Consider the following 20,544-nt stretch of genomic DNA (forward strand, 5'->3'; position numbering starts at 1 on the left):
GTGTTGTCAATAGAAGCTGAGGTTTGCATCAGTTGATTCTATCAAGGTTAATACCTGCTTCAAAGGGTCAGCATCTGTGCAACTACACCAACTGCTAAACCAGGACTTTTTCGGAGTGTAGGCAAGGCCTTGAATCGGTCCAGAAAGTCTGGCTGTACAAGGGGACTCTGATGAAGAGCCATGGGGGCTGGGAAGGGAAGAGATTGGGCTGGGCAGAAGGAATCCATCTTGGAGTGGGTAGGTAGATGGGGAAGGGCCAAAGGGACACATTCTCCTTCAGAACCTGGAATGGAGCCCAAGATTCCTGAGTCTCAACATTCCTGCCAGGAAATATCTCTGAAACCAGCTGGCAAAGTGTCTTATCTCTGCTAGTTCCTCCCCCTCCTAGAGGATGATGACCTACTACTGCTCTCCGTTAGACATTTAGCTCAAGTGGCAGCAGTCTGTGTGGTAGACCTAAAGGTGCCAACCCTGCTGATGGCCCATGTGGATGTTAATGTTTCCATGTGATGGGATTTTTTTTTTCCAGTTTGCTTATTTTAAATACATACAAAACCATGTTAAACAACATGAAGATTGCAAAACTAAGCACTGAAAAGGTAGGAAATGCCAGATTTCCTACGATGTGACAGAGAGACTGCCAAGACTCATCAAGCCCTCAGATCGCTACCCCTTCCTGCTTATCCACGTGGGCACCAATGATACTGCCAAGAATGACCTTGAGCGGATCACTGCAGACTACGTGGCTCTGGGAAGAAGGATAAAGGAGTTTGAGGCGCAAGTGGTCTTCTCATCCATCCTCCCCGTGGAAGGAAAAGGCCTGGGTAGAGACCATCGAATCGTGGAAGTCAATGAATGGCTACGGCAGGTGGTGTCGGAGAGAAGGCTTTGGATTCTTTGACCATGGGATGGTGTTCCAAGAAGGAGGAGTGCTAGGCAGAGACGGGCTCCACCTAATGAAGAGAGGGAAGAGCATCTTCGCAAGCAGGCTGGCTAACCTAGTGAGGAGGGTTTTAAACTAGGTTCACCAGGGGAAGGAGACCAAAGCCCTGAGGTAGGTGGGGAAGTGGGATACTGGGAGGGAGCAGGAGCACACGAGAGAGCAGGCCTCCTGCCTCATACTGAGAAAGAGGGATGATCAGCAAGTTATCTCAAGTGCCTATACACAAATGCAAGAAGCCTGGGAAACAAGCAGGGAGAACTGGAAGTCCTGGCACACTCAAGGAATTATGATGTGATTGGAATAACAGAGACTTGGTGGGATAACTCACATGACTGGAGTACTGTCATGGATGGATATAAACTGTTCAGGAAGGACAGGCAGGGCAGAAAAGGTGGGGGAGTTGCATTGTATGTAAGAGAGCAGTATGACTGCTCAGAGCTCTGGTATGAAACTGCAGAAAAACCTGTGTCTCTGGATTAAGTTTAGAAGTGTGAGCAACAAGGGTGATGTCGTGGTGGGAGTCTGCTGTAGACCATTGTACCAGGGGGATGAGGTTGACGAGGCTTTCTTCTGGCAACTCACAGAAGTTACTAGATCGCAGGCCCTGGTTCTCATGGGGAGACTTCAATCACCCTGATATCTGCTGGGAGAGGAATACAGCGGTGCACAGACAATCCAGGAAGTTTTTGGAAAGTGTAGGGGACAATTTCCTGGTGCAAGTGCTGGAGAAACCAACTAGGGGCAGAGCTCTTCTTGACCTGCTGCTCATAAACCAGGAAGAATTAGTAGGGGAAGCAAAAGTGGATGGGAACCTGGGAGGCAGTGACCGTGAGATGGTCGAGTTCAGGATCCTGACACAGGGAAGAAAGGAGAGCAGTAGAATACGGACCCTGGACTTCAGAAAAGCAGACTGACTCCCTCAGGGAACTGATGGGCAGGATCCCATGGGAGAATAACATGAAGGGAAAAGGAGTCCAGGAGAGCTGGCTGTATTTTAAAGAATCCTTATTGAGGTTACAGGGACAAACCATCCCGATGTGTACAAAGAATAGTAAATATGGTAGATGACCAGCTTGGCTTAACAGTGAAATCCTTGCTGATCTTAACCACAAAAAAGAAGCTTATAAGAAGTGGAAGACTGGACAAATGACCAGGGAAGAGTATAAAAATATTGCTCGGGCATGCAGGAGTGAAATCGGGAAGGCCAAATCACACCTGGAGTTGCAGCTATCAAGAGATGTTAAGAGTAACAAGAAGGGTTTCTTCAGGTATGTTAGCAACAAGAAGAAAGCCAAGGAAAGTGTGGGCCCCTTACTGAATGAGGGAGGCAACCTAGTGACAGAGGATGTGGAAAAAGCTAATGTACTCGATGCCTTTTTTGCCTCTGTCTTCATGAACAAGGTCAGCTCCCAGACTACTGCACTGGGCAGCACAGCATGGTGAGGAGGTGACCAGCCCTCTGTGGAGAAAGAAGTGGTTCGGGACTATTTAGAAAAGCTGGACGAGCACAAGTCCATGGGGCTGGATGCGCTGCATCCAAGAGTGCTAAAGGAGTTGGCAGATGTGATTGCAGAGCCATTGGCCATTATGTTTGAAAACTCATGGTGATTGGGGGAAGTCCCGGACAACTGGAAAAAGGCTAATGTAGTGCCCATCTTTAAAAAAGGGAAGAAGGAGGATCCTGGGAACTACAGGCCAGTCAGCCTCACCTCAGTCTGTGGAAAAATCATGGAGCAGGTCCTCAAGGAATCAATTCTGAAGCACTTAAAGGAGAGGAAAGTGATCAGGAACAGTCAGCATGGATTCACCAAGGGCAAGTCATGCCTGACTAATCTAATTGCCTTCTATGACGAGATAACTGGTTCTGTGGATGAGGGGAAAGCGGTGGACGTGTTGTTCCCTTGACTTTAGCAAAACTTTTGACACTGTCTCCCACAGTATTCTTGCCAGCCAGTTAAAGAAGTATGGGCTGGATGAATGGACTGTAAGGTGGATAGAAAGTTGGCTAGATTGTCGGGCTCAAGGGGGTAGTGATCAATGGCTCCATGTCTAGTTGGCAGCCGGTATCAAGTGGAGTGCCCCAAGGGTCAGTCCTGGGGCCGGTTTTGTTCAATATCTTCATAAATGATCTGGAGGATGGTGTGGATTGCACTCTCAGCAAGTTTGCAGATGACACTAAACTGGGAGGAGAGGTAGATACGCTGGAGGGGAGGGATAGGATACAGAGGGCCCTAGACAAATTGGAGGATTGGGCCAAAAGAAATCTGATGGGGTTCAACAAGGACAAGTGCAGAGTCCTGCACTTAGGATGGAAGAATCCCATGCACCGCTACAGACTAGGGACTGAGCGGCTAGGCAGCAGTTCTGCAGAAAAGGACCTAGGGGTTACAGTGGACAAGAAGCTGGATATGAGTCAACAGTGTGCCCTCGTTGCCAAGAAGGCCAATCGCATTTTGGGATGTATAGGTAGGGGCATTGCCAGCAGATCGAGGGACGTGATCGTTCCCCCTCTATTCGACATCGGTGAGGCCTCCTCTGGAGTACTGTGTCCAGTTTTGGGCCCCACACTACAAGAAGGATGTGGAAAAATTGGAAGGAGTCCAGCGGAGGGCAACAAAAATGATTAGGGGACTGGAACACATGACCTATGAGGAGAGGCTGAGGGAACTGGGATTGTTTAGTCTGCGGAAGAGAAGAATGAGGGGGGGGATTTGATAGCTGCTTTCAACTACCTGAAAGGGTTCCAAAGAGAGAGGATCTAGACTGTTCTCAGTGGTAGCTGATGACAGAACAAGGAGTAATGGTCTCAAGTTGCAGTGGGGGAGGTTTAGGTTGGATATTAGGAAAAACTTTTTCACTAGGAGGGTGGTGAAACACTGGAATGGGTTACCTCCTGGTGGAATCTCCTTTCTTAGATATTTTTAAGGTCAGGCTTGACAAAAAGCCCTGGCTGGGATGATTTTAGTTGGGGATTGGTCCTGGTTTGAGCAGGGGGTTGGACTAGATGACCTTCTGAGGTCCCTTCCAACCCTGATATTCTATGATTTTAAGGTTGCCTGTTGAACCTTACATGTGCACACGGAGTGCAAATTTATTAGGATTAGCAGCTAATTATAGAATCATACTTCCCCCTCCCCCCAACCAGACCCAGTGGGAAGTGCACATCTGGATTTGGCTGTTTGCAACTCTGCAAAAACCTTCTGCAAATACACTTACATCTATTGGAGGTTCAGCATTTATTTGACGGTTTGCTTTTAGTTGATCAATTACATCATAAACAAGAAAGTCGTGGTAATTTGGCTGCATTTCTGGAAAACGGGAACTGTAGTGGCAAGAAGTGAACAACTCTGGTGTGAAAAACCAAATACCATATATGGATAAATATCTATTTCGCTTTGGATGCAAACATTGATATGGGCAAGCACCTTTTACTCATGACTATTCATGTTTGACGAAAAAATACAATGGCTGAATTGAAAATTCATGTATTTTAAATAACACAGTGGGGAAGTTAATGCATGTAATTATAGTTTTCAATCCATTACACTAAATACCACACATTCTAAATGTTACTGATGCAATCAGTTTATAAATTAACCAAGTTTCCTTGTATATGCCAAGCAGGAAGAGACTTATTTTTCCACGTGTTCCACTGTATATTAGCAGTATAATTCTTGTTTAGAAATTAAACTGTTCAAGTAATATATTGCAGCAAGGATTAGTTACTTTGAACTCCTAATATGATATAGATAGTAGGTTGTTTAATATTTAACAGTGAAATTATCCAACTTGAGTTGCAATTCACCCTGCCCACATGATAAATTAAAATGAGATCATGGACGCTTTGCACAACCAAAACTGTGCAATGAGTTCCCTGGCCCTACCATGATCATTTAGGGATGTGGATTCGTGAAGGTGCAGTGGTTAAAGGGCTGCTTGCATCTGTCCCTTCTCTGAATGCACTCCCCCTCTCTTCAGAGAGGGAATCATGTGATTCTACTATTTCGAGACTGGACGCTGGGCTACCGTATCCTGTATATGCATTGTGTTTATCCAGCACGTCCCTCTCTGGATTAAGTGCCTGTGGTTCCTCCCTTCAGGAGTCTGTCTTCAGATACTTTGGTTTTAACCGGCTATTTAATCTTAACAATAGAATAAAACAGAGCAGAACTTTAAAACAACAAGCAGTCTATACATGTCTAGCTCCTCGAAAGCCCAATTATCAGTAATGATGGCCCAGGCAGGATTAGATACTTCTGTCAGCCTGAACACCTCACCAACAACATCCCCCAACAGCTACTACCTTTGCGTGTGGGGCGGCGGGGGGAATCAATTTTTATCCAGCCAGAGATCTTGTGTCTTCTCAGGGTCCCTGTATGGCAAAACAAGTTTTCAAACTTGGCTGGGCCCCAGGGGTAGAATCCTCACAGCTAATAGCTCGAGCATTGTCTCTGAATGGTCCTCAAGTGTTTATCAGGATCCTGGGCTCTTCTCAAGCAATTGTTTTGCTGCTTGCTTGCATTTTCCACCAGCCCTGTAGATTCAACGTCCTATAGTCACCAGTTCACTAACTGATCAACTTACATAATCATGTGCGAATACAGTAGCAGCTCTGTTTATCACAGTGGGTCTAGCACAGCCCTGTCCACCACGGTGAATATGCATCCGATGAAGTGAGCTGTAGCTCACGAAAGCTCATGCTCAAATAAACTGGTTAGTCTCTAAGGTGCCACAAGTACTCCTTTTCTTTTCACTGTGGCAGACATTCATTGGGGCAGCAGCTGAAATCCTGCATGATGCTGGGGGGAAGCAGAGGGTGGCTAGAGCTCTTGAAATGGACATGTTTGGGGGAGATGGGTAGGAATCTGTTTCTGCCTCCACAATATTTCCTGGAGATAAGAGAAGGACATGACTATGCTCCACCCTGTGTGCATACAGAAGGGGGGCAGAGACAAGAGTGGGCTTGGAGGAAGGGATAGAGCAGCTGCTGCAGTTAGGGCTGCCAACCCTCCAAGATTTGTCCTGGAGTCTCCAGGAATTAAAGATTGTCCTGTGATGAAACCTCCAGGAATACGTCCAACCAAAACTGGCAACCTCAGTTGCAGTATGTGGGATCAGGCTGGCCATTAGGGAGCAGGTATGACTCACGGTCCTGCGTTCCAGCCACCACAGGCTCCCGTGGAGACACCCAGCCTGGGAGAGGAGCAGGCGCATGCCAACCAGCTGCCAGGGAAGCGTGGGAGACAGCACAGGACAATAGCACCTGGGCAGAGGCTAGAGGGAGCGCACAGGGCACCAGCCACCGATGTGGGTGATGGGACAGAGCTCTGGCACCAGGGTGGAGGCAGGGTGTCGGGGGGGGGGGAGGGGGATGCAAAGTGCACTTGCTTCCTTCCCACCCCATCTCAGTAGCTCTCCACACCCATTCACAGGGAGCTTCTCCCCTCCCCATGCTGTAATTTAATCCCTAGAGTATAGCACAGTGATAGGGTCATTAGAAATGAATGCATGAAGTGACTGAGCAATCTGCATATGAAAGCTACATACTGCCAAGTTTGGCTTGATTTCTGGTAGATCCGCTAATAAAATGAACAGGGTGCGATGGGGAAACTTTGTTCAGCAGTGGCACAGACTTATTTTTTAATAGTTCTACCTCAAGCACTGACTTCAGTATTTTAATGTTTGTTTCTTTTCTTACCCTCTGATTTCCTCCCCCTCCCGCTTAACTGCTTAGTAGGAAAACATAATCTTTACTCTGTTCCTACTAAGTTTAATAGCAGTATAGTGACAGCTTAAGGGTTCCAGAAATGGTTTTCTGATAAACTTGTGTTAAGGGATCTTGTCAGTTGGCTTTTAATAAAAGAAAAAAGTTTTCTAATGTTCTTACATCATTATTTCACACTCAATGTGCACGCTCTTATAGCTATCCAGTTCTAGCATTTTTAAAATGCCAAGTGCAAAACCTTGCTAGAAAATTGCATTGATTTGCAGAAATCAGAAAAGGAAACTTCCTCTGTTTTCTGTGTGCTCTCAACAAAGCCTCTCCCACTTATACTGGTTGAGAGTTTGCTAGAACTGGACTTCAAGCTGTGTGGGTTTCTCCACTCCCTGCATCCAGAGGAAAAATGTCTATGGTTCAATGCTTCTATTCAATTTCAGTGGTGGAGCTGAAACTTCTGCACCAGGGTGGGCCCCACCCCTGCCCCCTGCAGAGAATTATCAGTACGTAGCAACCCGAACAAACCAATCACACTTCAAAGAAGCAATCTGCATGCTGAAGTGCAAAAGTCTCTGCTGTTCTTGTGGTCGTTATTATGTATTTGTATTCTCCTAATCCCAAGGAGCCCTAGACCAAAATCCTGTTGTGCTCGGTGCTGTACAAATGCAGAACAAAAGGACAGTCCCTGCCACAAACAGATTACAATCTAAGTAAAAGGCAAAAGACCCATGAGGGAGTATCAGGAAACAATGGGATACTGTTGGTCAGCATGACAGGGAGTGGACTCTGCATACAAGCAACCTAGTAGCGTGTTGTAGGCTCATCCCAATGATACACTGGGGATTGTCATGAATAATTTCCAGAGCACACTAGTGCGACTCAGTCTCCTGACTGGCAAGGTTTTGGTGATGCAAAGTGGCCATGAGCTCACTTCAAGTGCAGTGAATGTTGATCACTAAGGGAGGCATGGCTGCTGCCTTTTGTTCTGGACCCAGGTTGTGGGATGGGGTTGGGGGATATGTTGAGGTTTGTGTCTACACAAAGCCCAGTAACTTGGGCTTTATGTGGGCAAGGTGAATTTCAACTGAAGTTTTCCTATGGATGATTTCTAGAGTATATGTAGCATGAGACAGTGTGCATCTTAGTGCAGGCCTGTTAATTAAGATAGAAATTCCTGTAATAATTCATTTCTCATAGATTGTATGCCAAAGTTCTTCAAGATCCATTACTTTATTGCGTAGGGTTTTTCAAAAAAACTCTCCCACCCCACCCCTTCCTCTCATCATTCCCTAGTGCTGAATCTGAAGAAGTACATAATTATGAAGAAACCATGTCGTATGTGAAACAATCTGGGAACTCTCTAACCTCGTGTGCCATTCAGGATATTGCTGACTGTGAGTCTGTTAAGCCAATTAATATAGGTATAGTATGTGGGGTGTAACTACTTTTTAAAGAAATGGCATTGTTCCTCCTAATCTGTTAGAAGCTCCGTTGCGTGTCTGAGTTACCCTTTTTCACAAAAATGCCCCGTTTGTGACTAAAGGGAAATATTCCTGCTTTACGGCCTAACCTCACCTCTCCTCTTTGCCACTAGAAGGAAACAGACTTGTGTGTGAGACTGAAAATGTGTGTGGTGGAGTTATAGGATCACGATGTGGGGGAGGGGGCTGAAGTAGAACGGCAATGGAAAAAGTCACTTGACTGTCGAGGAGGGGGCAAAGGAGGAGACGTTAACTTCGCAGACTTTAGCCTCCTTTTTGTTTTGTTTGTGGTTTTTTTGGGGGGGGTGGGGGTGGGGGTGGAGGTGCTACTTCGAATGCATGGAACTCTTCCATCCCCTTATGACTTATGCCACCTTCATTACCCTCTTCCCCCCCCCCCCCCACCTTTGCCTTGTTTGTTCTGTCAAGTTTATTCTTGTGCTTTTTTTTTTTCCTTGTTCCCCTTCCTGGTGGCTCTTCCTCCCCGTTTTTCCTTGACTGAATACAACTTATTTGCTCAGGGTTGTGTTTGGGACAGGCCAATTCTTGTACTTGATCCAAGGAGCGTGAAAAGATTAAGCTGACAGCGTGTGAACCAATCCTCATTCAGGGAACTGACCATTGGGCCCTGCAAAAGTGGGTGTTTTCCCCCATGTAGCCTAGAGTACCCTTGGCTGAATATGTGGGCCAGTCTTCTCTATAGCCACAGTTCCCTTTCACAGGCTGTAGTTCAATGGCATTAAAACTGTGGAAGATTGTATCTCCAGAACATGCTAAAATGCAGTAATTGTTTATAAATCTTTATTCTAGTATCGAGCACGGGAATCCGAGAACACGAAAAGGTAGGTCATTTTCTGCAACCCTCACCTGACATTATAGATAAATCTATAAGACATGCTGGTGCTATGTTTTGATGCCTTGGAAACTTGTGACTATTGTATCCTTCACATAATGGGCTGTTCTGTGGGATCCTGTGGGATCTATGGAACCAATTTCCTTAGCTCCCTTTGAAAACCTTAGCCTCATGCTTCTGATGTTTAAAGAAATAGTGATACAATCTAAATTTAACAGCATGTTTTATATCAAACAGGTCTTGAGTAAGTCTCTGAGAGCTTTAAAATTCCATAAGGGAGATGCCTGTGTAAACCTCTGTCAAAGATAGGAATGTGCTGGTAATTCTCTACTCAAAGGCTTGATGGCAAAAACTGTGTTCATGCTTCCTCGCCACAGCAACATATTTAGGCAGCGTCTGATGGGTACGGAAGAAAATAATTGAACTGGTGTCAGAAAATATCCCTTAAGGGTGTGACTTCTGGTTCTGTCACACATGAAGGGAAATCAGATGGGGCCATCGCCTCTGAAATTCTTAAATCTGATTCCAAGAGGGCAAAAGACTTGAAAGTTTTTAAAAAAAAAAAAAAGTGCTTATTTGCTTTGAGTGTGGTCCAGTTTCAAATTTTAGCTCTGAACTGAAACGGGATCAATGTGTCCAGGAAATATCCTCATGTTTCAAGTGGCTTATCTATAATGCAGTAGAGGAGGCGTTTTGGCTTTCTTTATTTCTAATGGTCAAAAATGCAGATTGTATTTAGAAATATTTTGTGAAACAAAACTAATGTTTAAAAGATTAGGCCCAATCTTGCAAGCACCTCAGCACATGCTTGACTTTACTCCCATGAGTAATTTCATTGACTTCTTTCTTTCTTTCATTACTCAGGTCAATATGCACATCTTTTTCAGAAACTGCTCTTATGCTAGAAAATAAGGGAAAGATCCTGCTTTTATGCTAATCATAAAACTCATGTTTAAATGCAGGTGACTACGTGGGTTAATGTTGCTTGTACAGAAACACACCTTAAAATATCAAATATCGAGTGGCATTGTGTAAAGCTTGGCTTCTTGCCGAACAAGGCATAATAAGTGAAGGTGTTTTACTTTCTTTTTCAATAGAAGCAGAAAACTTTTCTGTTTGCCTCATCCAGGTAACTTCTTCATTTATTTGAATCACTTTTTATTTCTGCTCCTCTAAACAGGTTTAGCAAAGGCAAATTACCTTTTTAGCTCTGTAATAGAGCTGGGTAAATAACCTGTAAGGTATTCACAGAATATTTTATTTAAGAAATACAGTGAAATTCCACAAACACACTTGTGAATACAATTGCATTTTCTGGCAGCGTTCAAGGTTTCAAACTTCATTTTTGTTTTGCAGTGGAACAAAAACAAAACCTCTCAAACGATTTTGCAAAAAGCTGAATTGTCAAAATGTCCTTTTCCTCTCCCCCGGGAAACCTGAACTTTTTAATGTGGGAAAGGGAAAGAGACTGACTCTATAGCCTAGGAGACCCAGGTTCAAGTGTGTGATCTGGGATGACAAAACTCTGCTTTCAGTCAGGCACATTAGGAAGTCTCCCATCACTCTCTAGAAGTCACCAGAGAGCCCTGAACCCAGATCCAAAACAACTTGAAATGAATTTTTCATCCAAACTGATGTCTCCACAAAACATTTCAATTTCATTTAATTGAAAATATTCCAACCAGCTCTACTTAAGAATTATTTGTCCAGCTCTTCAACTAGATGTGATGAAGGAAAAAGGCAACTTTGAAGTTCACCCTGGATTATTGTAAGAGTAAAAATAAATACTTCAAACGCTGTAGTAAATGTAATTTATTGTAGTTTGGTAACCTGCTTGCTTTAATGGAGATTGCTGTAGCATGTGATAAATTGGATTATTTTTGTTAAATGTGTGCCTGAGGGGAAAAAAGCAATTTGGGAATAGAATGAGGAGAGACGTTGCATCACCAAAGTGGCTTGGGTGTTCAGAGGGACACCAAAATGATTTCACAAGTAAACATACATGAAAGTGGGCTTTGGGATTATGTAGTAGGATGGGAGGGCGACTGTAGAGGAGAGTGTGGAAGGGATGGTGTAGTCGGGGAGAGTTCTGATGGAGTCAGGAAACAAAGAGGGAGAGGGAGACGGAGACTGTATGAGGGAGAGCTAAGCTGTGCCAAATCAGAGTGTGTGAGGGGCACTGAAACAGAAACACATGTCAGAATTGGTTCACCCATCCTAATATATGTCTGATCTAGTGCTGGGAGTTAAACATAAAGTGAGCCGGTCAAGCTGACTAGATAAATATGGGAGAGGTGATAGGAGTTGTGGTCTTGATAACCCAGAAGGTCAGTGGCTATGGACTGCTTCATCTTTCTCTCATCAACCCGTACTTTTTTTTTTTTTTAGTTGGCAAGACTTTTTTCTGTAAAGCTGGACCAGGGTCAGCCACATGAAACCACCCAGGCGAGATCGTCCGCAATGGATCTAGTCTATGGGCTGTCCATTATCAAAGAGTCCATTCCTCCTGGCTTGCTGTCATTCAAATTGTGATTAGTGCTTTGAAAATTATTGCTCTGGGTTACCATCTGCTCTGTCTGCATGTTGGAGCTGACTCAGATTTTAGCGCTGGCATTATGGAATATAATATTGTCTACACAATACAGCCTCATCTCTCTCCTAACAAGTAGAGTAGGGGGGAGATGCTATGTAGTAACACATCTATCTTAGCCTGGGCTTGTGTAAGTATTTTCTAATATTTCAGCACTGAAAGAGTCGCAGAGGATGAAAAAAAGGAAAAATTGAAATGGGATCTTGGTAGAGAGAGGCAACAGCAAATGAATAAAGCATCCAAGGTAATATGTCATTGAGGTGCCCCTTATATATTTAGGTGCAGTGTTGGGGTGGACAATGAGGGACTAGGGTATGATGCAGTTTTGTTTTTAAAGCACAGTGAAACTAACTCTTGGCCCAGGGATTGGAAGCAGTCTTTAGCCTCCCAAATGAGGATAGATGATGGAATTTTAAATCCTTTGTTTTCTCCCTTCAGTGATGATAAATGTTTAGTAATATGACCGATACTATTTCTGTTTCTGAGTTGCATATAATCTGTTATACCTCTGTTCTATATAGTGGGTTAATAGTTGAGCTATGTTTTTTCACGTTGCTTGTAAATTATGAATCTGATTCAAGCACTGCACTAACCACATCTACATTTCTCTCATTAGATTAGTGGTGGTGAGGACATGCTACATAAATCACAAATACATCAAGGCAACGAAGGTAGGAAGAACAAGCTACAAGCTAAGCAGGGAGATACAACTGACATCATCCAAACTGGGAAGTGGCTGGCAAAAGATGGAGTAGAACATTGTAAGTATCACATTGCCTTTGTTTTATTGTACTCTTTCTTCAAACTTCTGTTCACTTTTTTTTTTATTACCTAAAATATCTCAGGCCTTGTCTGCATGAGAAAGTCACACTGGTCTAACTTACCGTGTAATTTAAAACCAATTAAGTTACAGTAGCACAGAATGCTGCGTGGACACTAATACTTCTTTAGTTTAAGACTATCTGTTCAAATTAGATTGTCCTGACTTGGGAGTGTTGAACAGAGTTGTGCAAATAACTGATTTTTCAGCTCTCTGGAAGTTTTGGTTTGAGTTGAACGAAAACCAAAAATTTTCAGTGAATTAAAAGTAAGCAGAAAAAAATTTCATATCAAACGATGCATTTTTATGTTGGGCATTAACTTAAAAGTGAAGGAAATGAAGGGCTAGACTGTCAAAACTGGAACTGGTGGTGTCCCCTTTCTATGGAGTAACCAGGGCACTAACCTGGAATATGGAAGACTGGGTTTGAATCCCCACTCTGGAGCTGGCACTTGAACTCGGGTCTCCAACATACCAGGTAAGTGGCCTAAGCACCACACAAGGATGTTCTGAGGTGGGACTCTGGCTTCAACATGAGAGACATTCTACTTTGTACAGAGTCCTTGAATAGTCATTGGGGAAGAGAGTAAGAATGATGCTATAGGCTGTTGGTTAGGGCACTCAGCTGGAAGGGAGAAGAGCTGAGTTCAAGATCCTACTCCAGAGCATGGATTCAAATGTGGGTCTCCCACATCCCAGGTGAGTGCCCAAACCACAAGGTTACTGGGTGTAAGGGGGATGGCCTCATTACCACCACTTCCTCTGGGTTTTGCGAATGGCACCAAAGTCCCCTTGCGAATCTAGGCTTAAGCTTTTTTTGGTTGAAACTATTTATTTGGCAAATTCATCACAAACTTAGGCCAAATAGCTTCAATTGACCACATATACAAATAATTTTTGTTGTTTGTTTTTCATTTGCCAATTTCCACCCCCCCACCCCTTGCTGGCATGATTAGTTCTAATAAGACTACAAAATTTAAAGAATGAGCCCTTATTTTCTTCATTATGGTGCAGACCCAGAGTGCTAATACATTGTTTGGGCTTCTGTTATCATCTTAAGCTATACAGTTGCCAGACGCACTCCACTTACTTTAGTTTGTAGTGAATGGGGAACATATTTCTTCTTTTTCAACTTATTCTGCAGCTTCCAAGTGTAAATTGGCTTTCCCTGTAAGTAATTTATTTCAATTCATTCCTGACAGCGATGTTATTTTTAAACCACGCTGCTTAACTTTGCTGCCATTGACAGAGACTGTTCAGGATTGAGCTGTAGATTATGACTGATCTCTTGAATGGCTGGAGGTAATTTTGGGTGGAATTTTTAGTATTGTTCAAGGTTGGCCTATCTCTGCTCCCATTGATGTAAATGGGAGCAGAGTGCGGCCAATGCTAGGTGCTTCTGAAAAATCAGAGAGACCAAAAGTGAGAAGTTAATTTTGCTCTGAAGCATTATGATGAAATATGGGCAGAAATGTGTCAGTGTTGCATATTTCTGGTGTGGCAGCTGAGCATGGAGGCATCCATTTAAAAATACTAGTTGCTTTTGGCTCTGTCTCTTAAGTTCCTTAATCCAACCCGTTTTTTTCCTTCAAACTCCTTCAAGGCCTAACTAGGCTTGGCAAGCTGGTCAACTGATCACTTAATATTTGACAGTGATCAAATAATGTAATATATTCTAGCTAGGACGTCCTGATGACAATGGCAGCCTATCTTTTGACTTGCATCATGATGCCCGTCTTCTTACAACAAAACCAAACCAAAAAACCCCATAACTCCATTTAATTGTTTCATATTTTTCTGAGTTACTGAACTGGAGTTGTATTAACTTGTGTTTTGAAATTAGGCATAAGTATCTCTTGAAGGCTAAGCCTATTGGAGAACATAAAGTCTGTCTTTTTTTTTTTGTTCTAATAAATTAGTGCTTTAAAATGTTTGACCAGTATTTAAGGCTGTAAGAAAATCATGGGCCATAACTCGGAACACACACCGCAGGGTGGTTGTTGGGTTGTGTTGTGTTTTGTTTTGTTTTTTTTTTGTTTGTTTTTTTTTACAGTTGCCACAGATTTGAGTGGTGTTGGCACTGCAAGCTTGTGTGCCAGGTTGTAATACCATTCCCTCAAATTTGGCCTAGCTTCTCTCCATCATGACAGAGGCAGCTGAGCCAAATTTGGGTGATCGGGGTTGGGGGTTACAAATTGGTGAATGAGGTAGCAACAGCACTCAAATTTGGGTTGTCGGGGTGGGGGGGTTTTCCCCCTATTTGTGAGGTAGCAACAGTACTCCAATTTGGATGGCTACCTCTCGGTCACACTTGCCTTCAAGAGCTATTGGGACATATCTGAGCTGCTGCCCTGCTTAGAAGGCAGGCTGCATGCCTTGGAAGAAGGTGCTGAAGCGTATGGGTGGGTGAGCACCCGGGGTGGTGAATCTATTTTAAAAGCAAGTATATAAAGGCAACCTGTTTTTTGTTTTTCAAATGGATTATGCACTGAGCACACCAAAACCTCAGCTTCAACAAACGGTGGCTGCAACTTTTGAACCAGAAAAAATCCATACGTTTGTACAGCCTTACATATACTTGACTTGTAAATTTACCAATAATTTTTGGACTGGTCAAATGCACAACCTTAGACCTAACATTGTTGGAGGAGTGTCCATTGAGCTGGTGTCTATTTTTTACCTAACTGAAACAGTTCACACATTTAATTGTCCTAGTTCTCTGTGTAATAGACATCAGCTAAAATCACAAATGAGACTTTTTTACTCTACCGTGATTTGCAGGTATATTCCCCAGACTTAAGTAATCTATCAATCCTTACTCTCTAAACCATATCAACCACTCCAAAGATCCTAACAATTCAATCTCTTCATTTATTTCAGTAAATGCTCATCTATTTTATTTTATTTATTTTTTTAAATCCTATTTTGGTTCTTGCAGTTAAAAAATTTCACAGTTGAGGGCTTCAGGTACTGAGCAAACTGGTAAATCTCTAAAATAAGTCTTTAAGACTCTTTTTTTGCTTTTCTTTCAAAGCAGCTTAGAGCAATCAAAGACCCTTCTTAACTCCTAGATCTAAGGAAGTTTGGCTTCCTCTGCAACTGACATATTTATTGTGACACCAACATGAGTTATCAAAGATGATCATCCTTGACCTGATAGTAGGTGATCAGAAGAGCTTCTAAGGCAAGATGCTGTTTCATTTTCAGCTCGCTATGTGTGCGTGGGTGCCCTGAAAGCAGATGAAGACATGGTGGCTTTGAGCCAAAGGATTCTGAAGCCAATGCAGACATCAGAGGATGTGTATGATGATGTAGAAGATATAAAGCATGCTGTGTGAGTACATGCTAACGACTGGGTTTTGAGATGTCTTCTAAAACCTGCAATATAGTAAACTGATCTATCCACCTGTCTTGATACTTCATTTTCCAGGAATCAAGCCTCTGACGCCTTTAGCTCGTTCACTTCAGATAGCTGTAAGTATGGCAGAGTTGGGAAGTTTGAACTTGGGGATCATTCATTACATTGAGGCATACCTCCATTTAAAAGGGTGCCTCTTGTGCCTGGAGTGGAGCTCACCCCAGAAAAAAGCGTTACATATGGCCCTATGCTGCACTTGAATCCCACACTACAGTCCAGTCCTCTGCCACGTTTCCAGTCAGCCCAGGAAAGTGAGCAGGGCACTGGGATCTCTGCCAAGACAATGAGGAAAGAATTCTTCCTTTACCCCTAAGCTGTGCATTGCAGCTGCTACTGCAGCCTAACTGCAGGAGTAGACTCTGTGACTTTAGCATTATATAGCAGTGGTGATCCTGGATCTAACCCTTAAATAGCTCTGCAGTGCTTTGAGAGTGGCCTCTCCAAAACCTGCCCGTATTCCTTTCTTTTCTTCTTCTTCCTCCTCCTCCTCCTCTTCCTCCCCCAGCCCGGAATTGCACTAGTTTCCTCTCCATGTGGAAACCTCCATGCCCATGGAACCAGGGACAGGATTTTCCACCAATATATTGTTGACGCTTCACTTGGCCATATGGATCTGCTATAATGAATTTCACCCGTAAGCACCTGTCTGTATCCATTTTAAGCAATTGTAGTTAAAGTTGCCACGTCCATATTACTAGGAGACAAAATCACAAATACCATTGTTAAACCTACCACTTTTCTGGTGGTGTGATAAATTTTTTCTTAGTGGGATTCCTAGTGTGATGTGACAGCAATCTCATGTTAGTCAAATATTATCCTAATAATGTCATTCATTGGATGAAGTTTGATATCTTAATAAATCTACCCCTGCAGCTCATATGCAAGATTTTTTTATGCCTTAGACTGTACAGTTTTAGCCATCTGATCGTAATACATTTTGTAACCACCAGAGCACTAGCACTTTAAAAAGAAAACAAGTTTACAAAGAACGGCGTGTGCATTGTGTTGAACATTCCACTGTTAGCTCGCGTATAAATACGAGTGTTCTTAGATTCTTTTATTGATCAGTACCACTCCAATGCTGAGCGTTCAGCAATGTGGCAAGCTTCCATCTGGGAATAAACGGTCTCTTGTGAATTTTTGTTGCACTTTATGCTACAAGCTAGGGGGTCTGATTCCCAGCTTGCATAGACAGCAGGGTTCTGGTAGTCTGGTAGCTAGCTGGTGCTGTGGCAGCTACACTTCTGTGTTTAGTATGCTAGCTGAGATGTGCGCTAGTGTGAATATTTACACGTGAGCTGGGAATCCCACCGCTAGCTCATAGTGTAGCTATAGCCTACGTAGTGCTAAGTGGTTCTCCTGTTCCAGAGCTGTTTGTTCTGTGTAGCAGACCTTGAAGATTGTTACCATTGAATGTGATTTGTGAATACATCTGTCTTGTTTTTAAGCTTCAGAAGACAAGTATGACGAAATATATGAAGATATTCATAATGGGGATTATAATCCAATCAAACTGGAGTGAGTTGCCATTTGTATGCCTTCAAGCAGCTGAATGCACTTCTCTGTACTGTGCCTGTTGGCTATTGGATATAAGTACATGTTTTACAACTGTAGAAGGGATATTGATTTTTGTTGTTTGACATTAGCTGACATTTACTAACTGCATTTCCAATCATTAGCTCTGTAAGATCACTCTGTGTGTGGAATGAGACTTCATACACCTTTCCACAGTGTAGCTGACTCAGCCCTTGACTATAGCAAATGGTGAGGCATTGCTCCACAAAACTTCTTAAAAGGTGCACCTGATGTCTGGTTTTTATACAGCAGAATGTGGAGTTATTTATCTTGTGCATAGTGCTCCTTTATGGACGTGAGGAGTAATTGCACCTGGGTTTAAACCTAACTTATATCTTGTGTGTGGAGAAAATATGGGAAGTTTGAAACCTAAAGGATTTGGGGGGAGGGGGAAGAGCAATGCTCTTTGGTGCCTCTAGGTGCTCCTTTAATTTAAACAAGACCGTGGTCCATTGTGCTAAATGCCATACATGCACAGCCAGTCCCTTGTCTAAATAGATACTAAATAGTAGGAGAAATGAAGCTTCCTTATCCTCCCGTTGGAGATGGGGAAATGGAGAAATAGATTGTGACTTGCCCAAGATTGCACAGAAGTTTACAGCAGAGCTGGGCATTGAAACTCAATATCCTGAGTCTTAGTTCGGTGCCGTAACCACAAGGCCATCCTTTAGATAGTCTTCCTGCCAGTACAACGTGCAGCCAGTGCTCAAGGAGTTGTGCTCACTGTATTTAGTACTTACTTATCGAGTACCTTCTATCTTGGTTCTTCTTAAACACCTCAGTATACTTCCACTATGGGAAATAAGTTTTGCAACAACCCTGTGCCATAAGCAAGTACAATTCCCCCTGTTGTAGACATAAAGAGAATTTGTCTTGCCCAAGACCATACAGGACAGAGATGTGTGGTGGAGCCTGGAACAGAAAGAGGTGGTCTGACTCCCAGGCTTGGGCCTTAACCACAAGACTGTCCTTCCATCTGTAACATCTACCAGGAACTGGACCCAGGGAAACACTGTTCCTTTTATCCGAGATTTGGAGTTCCACAAAAACACTCAATTTCTGAATGTGGTAGGGGAGGAAACTGACTTTTTTTTTTTTTTTTTTCACTAGTAACTAACTGGCTTTGAAAAATCCCATGTGTGAACTAAAACCAATGCAAGAGGGAATTTAGATTGAAGGCCTCAGTCCAGCAAAGCACTTAAGCTTAACTCTAAGCATGTGAGTAGTCCCCAGTGAGTTAAGCACATGCTTAAGTGCTTTGCTGGACTGGGGCCTAAGTGCTTCTTAGGGTGCAGTCCCTGCTTTCTGAATAGAGGATAATCTCTAGCACTGCCAATAAGGCAACTTTTGTGGGCATTCAGCATTCTTAAGTCTCACGCTTTTTTTTTTTTCCTTCCCAATGTATTTTCTTCGTACCTAGTTCGGATAGAAAAGAAAAACTAAAGCAACTTGGGAAGTTTTTCAAGAAAGACATAATTAAATTGAAGAATGCCAAGATGAAGGAAAACCGCCGGTAAGAAATGTTGTCTAAACAGCTCCTGCTCGGTTCATGTTTGGAAACTATCACTTTTTCTTTTTGTAGTTCTGGACACAGCTTGTTTGGCAAATCTGCCTCAAAAGTCATTTATGATGACCAGCTGTTCCACAGGAATTTCCATAATGGATCACGCCTAGGGTGCATCTGGTCCAGTATCTTGTCTCTCACAATGGACAGCACCAAACACTTCAGAAAAAGGTGCAAGAAACCCTGAATATGTCAATTATGGAATAATCTGCAAGTTTCTTTCTAAATCATAGGTTGGATAATGTCTTGAAGCATGAGGATGCTTATGTCCTTCCAAACTGCTAATTGGCTTGGGTTGTGATGAGGATTTCATTGTGATGGTGGTCCAGTAATCAAAGCAAGTTGAACGGATGTAGATCAGTGAAGAGGAAAAATTAATTGATTTTAATATTTTCCTTTTCCAGTTGGTGGGCAAAGACCTTCTTAAATTCAAGTTCATAAAGAGGGGAAAAAATCTTGTGTTGTAACTGTATTATTTAGCACCCTTAAAGAATCCAAAGATAATGCTTTCCATTAGGGGTATGTGACCAGTACATCCATTCTGTTAATCTATGACTTTTAAATTGTTCTTAAGGCAGCTGTTTTACTCATGAGATATTTGGTTCCTTTTGGCCTGATCCAAATTTACAATGGTATAACTGCAGGGAAGTTACTCTGGATTTACATCAGTGGGAGGTCAGAACAAGGTTCTGTTAGTCTGATCCATCATTCTTAGGCGCACCAATATCAATGGCTTTTCCCGCACTTTTTGCCTTGAGAGGCAGAATTAAACCCTAATCATCGGGGCAGAGGCGGAGGACGGCAGAGTAGAAATTTTGAAGTCCGTGGAAAGCCTCCCATCTACTTCATGGATTAGTCTGGCATAAAAACCCACTGATCTCAACCAACTCTTTTATTTTTAAATTGACTTAACTGAACCACGTTCTGTGGAGAGCTAAGTAAAGTTCTGACTTCCTCTCTCTGCACTGCTGATGAAACCTTGAAAAATGTTGCATGTCTGTAGAAGACAGGCACAGCAATATGGTATTAGCAACGCAGAGACCTGTGTGTGCTTGTGTCACCTGTAGGTTGGGAAAGGTGGTACCTTAGAGAAGATGATTTGCCTTTCACATTCAAGCTGGCAATAGTATCTGATAAGGAAGAGGAGACCATTCAGTCTCTGGTATAACAAGTTAATGACACATGAAGGAATATTGTCTATCTTTTTCTAGTACTCTTTCGAGTCCTGTTGGCTTCATATTCAAGATGCTGGCTTGTGCCAGTTTCTCACTTCATGAATGCATGATGGTTGGCTGCAGAACATAAGGTCTTTTGACCCCTCTCTGCAAAACGCCTACTGTCAGATGAAGCAGGTGCACTATGGTGCCATACTCTTTTGGTCCTGAGAATGTCTGGTGGGATTTTTTTTCTGGCTTTAAAGTAATATAGCTGTGTTTGGGAATGTGTAGTGGGAGCTACAGTATGAAAGCTGTCTGTCATGTACACAACTTCTCTTAATATCCAGCACTTGAATTTAGGGAAAGCAGACCACTTTTAGAAAGAGTTGTCAGATAAGTGGCTGCAAGTTGACTGAACCCCTGG

General features: G+C 43.0%; 1 protein-coding gene across 4 annotated transcripts in view; it reads left to right on the plus strand.

The window, feature by feature from the left end:
• The window catches only part of FYB2 (FYN binding protein 2), a 45,447-nt gene that overhangs the window by 16,803 nt on the left and 8,100 nt on the right, over positions 1-20,544 (plus strand). For 3 of the 4 annotated variants that reach the window (XM_043520739.1, XM_043520741.1, XM_043520740.1), the window contains exons 5-13: positions 7,956-8,056; positions 8,954-8,985; positions 10,094-10,125; positions 11,740-11,830; positions 12,203-12,347; positions 15,614-15,740; positions 15,837-15,880; positions 17,273-17,342; positions 18,820-18,912. In XM_043520739.1, the coding sequence (XP_043376674.1) occupies positions 7,956-8,056; positions 8,954-8,985; positions 10,094-10,125; positions 11,740-11,830; positions 12,203-12,347; positions 15,614-15,740; positions 15,837-15,880; positions 17,273-17,342; positions 18,820-18,912 (735 nt within the window). The remainder of the gene's footprint in view (positions 1-7,955; positions 8,057-8,953; positions 8,986-10,093; positions 10,126-11,739; positions 11,831-12,202; positions 12,348-15,613; positions 15,741-15,836; positions 15,881-17,272; positions 17,343-18,819; positions 18,913-20,544) is intronic. The other variant, XM_043520742.1, reaches the window with a different exon arrangement.

The sequence above is a fragment of the Chelonia mydas genome, chromosome 8 (genome assembly GCF_015237465.2).
Source record: "Chelonia mydas isolate rCheMyd1 chromosome 8, rCheMyd1.pri.v2, whole genome shotgun sequence".
NCBI lineage: Eukaryota > Metazoa > Chordata > Testudines > Cheloniidae > Chelonia > Chelonia mydas.